The sequence below is a fragment of the Gymnoscopelus microlampas genome, assembly GCF_963454915.1.
Source record: "Gymnoscopelus microlampas genome assembly, chromosome: 2".
NCBI lineage: Eukaryota > Metazoa > Chordata > Actinopteri > Myctophiformes > Myctophidae > Gymnoscopelus > Gymnoscopelus microlampas.
The window spans coordinates 22542934-22550216 of record NC_139939.1 but is presented as its reverse complement, the minus strand read 5'-3'; the positions used below and the strand labels follow the sequence as shown (position 1 = coordinate 22550216).

The following is a 7283-nucleotide window of genomic DNA, read 5'->3' as shown; positions in this document are numbered from 1 at the left end:
TGAATGTTGCATCTCCACTGGAATCAGTCATGTGATGAAAGTAGACACCAAATAAACTTTTTGATACCACAGCGGCAGCGCTCGGACTCCTCCGGTGCGATATCCTCTTAGATCAACAACATTTACACAGTAATGGGTCGCACACAGAGTGGCAAGAGTGAGTTAACTTTATTATTTCTTACATGTCTCTAAAATGGACAATGTTTCAGCTATCCAGCCTTCGTCTGGATAGTGTGGTAGACAGTTCAAAAGTAGACACCCAAATCACAGCTATTTAGAAGCTTTCTTTCCCTACGCTTGCCTCATTACTGAAAGGCAGAAACATGAGCCATTAGGAAACAACAGCCTTTTATGGAGTGTAAACCTGTCTAACAGGATACAAGATAGTTACTCATCCCTTTTTTTGTCCTGTATGTATGCAAACCTACAAAAGAACCATAAACCTACGCAGATCTGTATGAAAACAGGCCTGTGAAGCCTGTAAGACAATCCTCATGGTTTATCTTTACCATAGTAGAACAGTGTAGCTTGGCAAAAATAACTGATCTACATACAATGTTACGATGCAACAGTGATGTTGTTAGCTTGGAGATCTGTTCTTTTTGGCAAGTGACACCTTATGTCCATAGAGATTAGCCTGAAACCCATGTCACTGGCTTTTACTTGCAAATTTCAGGCTAGTCTGCTTTGCTGTTGACCACACCCCACCTTTAAACAGTAGTGCTTCAATGAAAACAGATACTGTAGGAATGCAATGTAGTGTATATACATCAACTGATACAGTAGTGTTTGTAAACAGACATTTATATAAATGTAAAGTAAATACTGTATATTAAAATATATACAAGTAGGCAATTCATAACTGTACATGGTTTTACGTCACATTTTCTCGTGACCGCTTTGTTGATTAAAAATAAAAAAACAAAAAAACATCTAAAATGGCCTTTTGTGAAATAATTCCTTTAGTAGGCAAGGCCTTGCTATCTGATTATCATGTGTACTAGGCTGTGTGATGATGACCTGTCTTGTTATAGAACATTTACTTGAGGATGTTGTTCACCCTTGACTTTATGATAATGTTCTGTCAATCTGAATATTATAGAATTAAGACACCATGACATGCAGGCCTGGAATTTATTGTTTTGAGTACAGCTTGGCTATGACACACAGTATCAGTATCAGATACAGTATCTTACAGTATCTTCACATAGTGTATGTCTCATCCCTGCTTGCTCCAGAGAACTACTTGACCATCAACCTGTGTGTTTAATGTACTTCTCCTATGTGCTAGAAATACAACGTTTCTCAAACTCCATTTGCCTCCTCCACATCCTAATTGATCCAGAATTCCTCAAGTGTGTTACTCTTTAATTCTTCAATTATTGTTTCCCTTTTATTCTGCTTAGAATGAGATATATCCATCTAAAGGCTCTCTAGGGCCCTCTGTGTCATATGTGTAGCTTGTCTTTGTCTAACAACATGATACATTTCACTACTTACTGTATATATCAACAGCAACCTTTGGCTCTTCTAACTCAACTGTCAGTCATTCTGTTTCGCACGTCTGATGGTAGTAGATCAACCAGACTGTCCTCTACTATCACCCCATTAAGTTTCAGCAGGGGACAGTCACCTATTTCCAGAGGTAATGACTCCAAACGGTTCCCCTTGATCTCCAGGCGAACCAACTGGGCCAGGTTCGCCACCCTGGTGCTCAGGGAAGACAAGCGGTTGTTTCCGATAGCTAGTGTCTTGAGCCGTTTACAGGAAAACAACTCCTCTGGCAGTGTGTCCAAGGAGTTGAAAGCTGCAGAGAAGAACTGCAGGCTCTGCAGGATGCCCACTTCGGCAGGCAGGGTGGTGAGCTGGTTGTGTGAGACATCAAGGTGTCTCAGCTTGGTACAGTAGAACAGCCTGGAGGGAAGCTTCCGGAGCTTGTTCCAGCTGATGTCCAACGTCTCGAGGGAGTGCAACTTGCTGATGTGCTCAGGAATGTAGCTGATGCTGTTGTGCCACAGCCGGAGTGTCACTAGGCGCTGGCAGTGCTGTAAGCTCAGGATCTCCTCTACGGTGGTCAGCTTGTTTTCCTTCAGGTCCAGCTCCTGGAGATTAGACAGGCTGAAGACAGCACTGGGGATGCGTTCCAGCTCACAGGCAACCAGCTCCAGTGCGGCCAGGTTTGTCAGTTTCTTCAGGGTGCTGAAAGCTTGGAGCTTGCCACCTTCATTATAGATACACAGCCGCTGCAGCTGTGTGGCGACATCTCCGATACTGGGTGGAATCTTGGTAAGGTTGCTTCGGAGAGCGAGGATTCTGAGCGCTTTAAGGTCTCTGAGAGAGTCCAGGGTGGCACTTCGGGAGACCTCATTGGTTAGAGGACCGGTCAAATAGAGCTCCTCTAAGCCCTGCAAGGTGTACATCCACACAGGAACCTGTTCTAAGCTCTCGAATGCTAGACGTAGAACTTTCAGATTTTCCTTGAGGTGGGTCAAGGCAGCTAGCTGGAGCTTGGCAGGGCAGTGAATCAGCGCAAGCTCCTGAAGAGCAGATAGTTGTGCCACATTACCTGAGATAGTGACATTAGAAAGCAGCTCCAGTTTGAGCGACTCGACTTCGGAAACCTCAAACACTGTGTCAGGGAGCCCTGGCAACATGAACAGGGGGAGTTCCAAACGATCACTGGTGTTCCTGGAGAGGCGGGTGCGGAGCTTTTTGGCGGTCCAGTCATGGTTAAGGTTAACCTGACAGAGACGGCTCTCACTGACCTCAGAGAGGAAAACGGCAAATCGCTTGGAATAGAGAGCATCATACTGGTCACTGAGGTGAAGCAGGAATGCAAAGTCATTCTTCACATCTGGTATGTCATTAATACCTGTTTCCAGCCTTACATGCTCAAAGGAGTACTCCTTCAAAGGCCGATGGAACAGCCAATAGAGAGTGTAGATGCACAGAAGACCATACACTCCCACAAAGCATATGTAGCAGTAGGCTAACTTAGAGAAAAGATGTGCTTTGTTGTGATTACAGCAATAGATATCGAATCCAGTCAGTTCAGGAGGAACTAAACAACGCACTACAATCTCAATGTTAGGAACTAATGCTGCACTGTAGATGGTGATTAAAAGGAACTTGAACACCTTGAGGCAGGTCTGTAGCACATACATGACATAGAGGAGGTCTGCCTCCTCAACATGAGTTCTGAACTTCTTCACTTTCTCAAACAGAGCCTTAGCCTGCTCTCCCTCTTTCTTATCCAGGACTGAGGTGGCAGGCGAAGGATCTGGATTCTTCTTGTCTGGATTGGACTTGACAGAGGCGGCTCGTAACAGCCCTACAGTTTCTTCCTCCGTGGCTGGCTCCTGGACAGATTTTGACATGGTATTCTTCCTCCAAATAACCATCTTTTCCTCACCTCTCTCCTCAGAAACCTCACTCAAAGCCCTGGTCGTCCATGGTGAATCGAAGCACTTTCCCAGGATTGTGACGAAGAGCTCAATCTTAGAAGATGTCCCTGGGAACTTGAACCAGAAACTGCTGGCTACCATGAAGATCATGGTGTGAATGACTACCAGATATGGAAAGTACTTCCCATACCAATGCACAGCCCTCTCGTAGCAGTAGTGGTTGACAAACACATACTGGTGAATGTCCAGGTTGTTCTTGCGGCCAACCACTTCCCGGATGATGGGGCTCACAGGTTTGACCAGTGAGTGACTGTGTTCCCATGACTCATTCTCGCCGTACCCACGTATGTAGCTGCAGTCAATGGCCTCGGGAGTAGGGCTGGTGAAGTGGCTGGGCAGGCAGGCGATCTTGTCCTGGGTGAGCTGTGGAAATGGTATTATTGAATTGAATTAGCCACATGAACCCTGGTGTCCCAACTCCGGTACATGTCATACTAAGCAAACATTCTGCGAAAATAGCCTATCTACAAGCTCACAACACCTCGCATTATGAGCTTGTAGATTAGCTACTTTCAGGGGAGAGATTTGGTGTAGAGGGAAAAAGGAGGGGACAGGGTATGGATCACTGAAGAATATAAGGTATAAGGGGTTAATTCATTGATTAATTAATTGTATATCAGTTGAAGAAAAGCAGGGAAGAAAAGAAGGAATGCATGCATACTGTGCTTTAGTTGATGTCAAATGATTAAGTACTTGATGTGAAAGTACTGGTGCTTGCTTGAACAAGTCATTGTGAAAGTACCAGCCAAGAAAATGATGTAATAAATTATGGAACAGCACTTAAAGTGTCTTTCAGATTTGTAAAGTGTCCTTGCTGCAGAAATTTGGGGGTGGCTTCTTTGGGATGGCTAATTTGATTGATTGAATACTTTATTAGTCATGTAAGTCATGTAAACAGCACGTAAGTACAGTAAAACCAGCTAAAAAGGATAATACAAAAAAGTCCTGGGGACTTGTTTCCCAGGACTATGGTCATATGTATTCAATCCATCAACATAGCATAACATATTAACACATTAATACATGTCATGGGGGACACCCGTCAGCAAAATATATATGGTTTAAGTGCAGCCAACCAGCCCTCGTTGGAAAAGACAAATACGCCTAGTGGAATTTCAAAGTGTTTATAACAATGCTTTGCTTTGGTTTTTTTCTGTTATATTTTAGGTTCAGCTTATCTGAAAACAGTAATCAGGTGGTGAGAGACTTATTAAGCTGAAAGGTTAGTGATCTGAATACATAGAAACTAGGCCAGGAGAGAGAGGTCAGTTACAGATTATGCTTTTGGCTAACTTGGAGGTCAGGAAGTAGAGAAACAACAGCTTTGGCATAGACTTAAAAAGCTAGAGGTCTCAAAGGCTAGGGCCTTTGTGAACAAGTGTTACTCTATCCACAGGTTGTTCATAATAGTTAGGTTCTCAACCTGTGAGCAGGGGCCCACTGGTGGGCCACGAGGGTATTGAAAGTGGGCCCCCAAATAACTGGCAGAACACTAAGATTTGAAAGTGCATGCAGCCAACCTATCTGATCACTTAACCCGGCCGTGTTAAGTTGTCAGATGGGTGGGCCGCGAACGCCTTCATGTGTTTCAAGTGGGCCCTGATCCAGAAAATAGAACCACTGGCAGATATTATAGTGATACAAATGTCACATTGAAGCTACAAGGTTATGCTTACAAAGAGGATAAGATGGTAGGTCTCACCTGTAAGGTACATCCAAACACTCCAATCATAAGCATGGCCATGCATAGATACTCAGAGAACACATCCCACCATGGTTTTAGAACCCGAAACTGTGGATTCTGGTCTGTAGCAAAATTACGGAACTCGCCCACTGGGATCATCCTGGATACTGTAACAAAGAGGTGATGGAAAAGTAATGACTTTGAGTTATACAATATTAGGGGTGCAACAGTTTATCGAATTAATTGGTTTAATCGATTATAATAATCAATCCCTATTTTGGGCACGTCATTAGAGGTGAAAAGTAAAAACAAATAATAATAATAGCAGAGTAAAGTGGAGCAGTGGTAAAGTGTCTGCACACCACTGCAGAGGTTGTGGGTTACAAAAAAGAACAATGTGATGCGAGGAGTCTTGTGAGCTTGTAGATCTGCTATTTTCACAATTTCTGCACGGCACTGTTGTGCAACGAAGTATACAGTAACACTTAAGTGGTTAATGGATTTACAGCAGGCTATTCTGTATGTATACAGTGTGTAGGCCTATATTGAATAATCTCTCTCTCTCTCTCTCTCTCTCTCTCTCTCTCTCTCTCTCTCTCTCTCTCTCTCTCTCTCTCTCTCTCTCTCTCTCTCTCTCAGACCCAGACCATAAAGTGGGGATCATAAGGTAACTTTGGAAATTTCCATTTGTTCTCTCTCTCTCTCTCTCTCTCTCTCTCTCTCTCTCTCTCTCTCTCTCTCTCTCTCTCTCTCTCTCTCTCTCTCTCTCTCTCTCTCTATATATATATATATATATATATATATATATATATGTATATATGTATAAATTATAAGACATTAGACCTTGACAGTGGAATTGCGTTGCTAGGGAACAGTTTGGGTCCACGTTTATTTTCTGTCAGCTGCTGATATTCACAAACACTGCATCAGGAACTAGAATATTTATGTGAACAAGTGTGTGAGAAACATATAGCCATCTTAAATCTTTTCAAAGTTTTCAGGCTATCATTCGACACAAATAATGAAAAGTTATACAGCATAGCCTATATCTATTAATAGGTGATACAGATAAAATAATAGTGTAAGATACCAATGAGCTGTAAATAGTAGGCTAGGCTATGGACTGCCTCGCTCTGTAGCCTACAGGCCAACAAAGTGGATAAACTAGTTTGACAACAATGAATGAAGCCAAAAATGGCTTTCAAAAAGCGGAGGTAATCTGATATCAAACATGAAAACTTGTTAATATCCCACGGGGAGGAAAATAGTCCTAAAAAATAACGAAAGGAAAGAGCAGGATTTACGAAATCGAGAATAGATGGCTGTCCAATAATTGCACCTGACAAGGCTACTACACTATAATTAACTTGACATAACTAAGTATCCCGAAGTGTAAGCCGCAATAACAGTTGAAGAACATTCCTCCGTACTTATATTTGATTTCATCATCAGACATAATCAGACAACTCAATCTATCTTTCTAACTTCATAGTGAGTCTTTCCTCGTCACATTCTGACCACAGTGATTCACTGAAGTAATGTCTGGATCAAACATAGCTACTCAGAGTGATTTACTTTTATAGAAGAAAAAAAACTTTTCGTTGACTTACCTGCGCCTAAGCTTAGATCCGCAGGTGTCAGGTGGGATTCAGGTAACGCGAGAGCTCCGATCTAAATGGGTGTTCCATCGTTTTGACGCTCAGCCAAACAGCGGTGACAATAGAATAGTGTCCTGTCCTGCCTGTCCTGTCTGGTGAGTGACTTAACTAATGGTTTCAGTGCATAGCTACAGACAGACAGTACAACACAACAGTAGGCTAGCCTATGAACCATGAACCACAGCTGATTGCATGGTGACACACTGGAGCCTCCCCTTCTAACAACACAAGTTTCTATCTACTCTGACATGACATCACACACCACTGCTTATTGTCTTATTATTAGTGCAGCACTACTTAGATAGGCAACTTATTTTCAGTGGTGGAAAAGGTACTACATTTTTTTTTACTTAAGTAAAAGTATCAATACTGCAATGTAGATTCTCTGTTACTCTGTAACTTACAAGTTTTCAAAAAAATCAAAATGTACTTGAGTAAAAGTACAAAAGTATCGGCATCAAAATATACTAAAAGTAC

General features: G+C 42.5%; 1 protein-coding gene across 1 annotated transcript; it reads right to left on the bottom strand.

Annotated features, from left to right (window-relative positions):
- On the bottom strand, positions 1-6950 carry LOC311063269 (volume-regulated anion channel subunit LRRC8E). Its single transcript, XM_084082630.1, has 3 exons — positions 6759-6950; positions 5167-5315; positions 1-3827 (listed from the first exon to the last, which is right to left on the bottom strand). Exons 2-3 carry the CDS (start codon positions 5305-5307, stop codon positions 1536-1538), a joined length of 2433 nt encoding a protein of 810 aa, XP_083938756.1. The 5' UTR covers positions 5308-5315; positions 6759-6950; the 3' UTR covers positions 1-1535.
- Between the last annotated feature and the right edge of the window lie 333 nt (positions 6951-7283).

Excerpts from the sequence above, each read along its gene's own strand:
- LOC311063269 (XM_084082630.1), bottom strand. The coding sequence starts at position 5,307 with ATGATCCCAGTGGGCGAGTTCCGTAATTTTGCTACAGACCAGAATCCA. Across the intron at positions 3,828-5,166 it reads TGTTTGGATGTACCTTACAG|CTCACCCAGGACAAGATCGC; the intron begins GTGAGACCTACC and ends CCATTTCCACAG.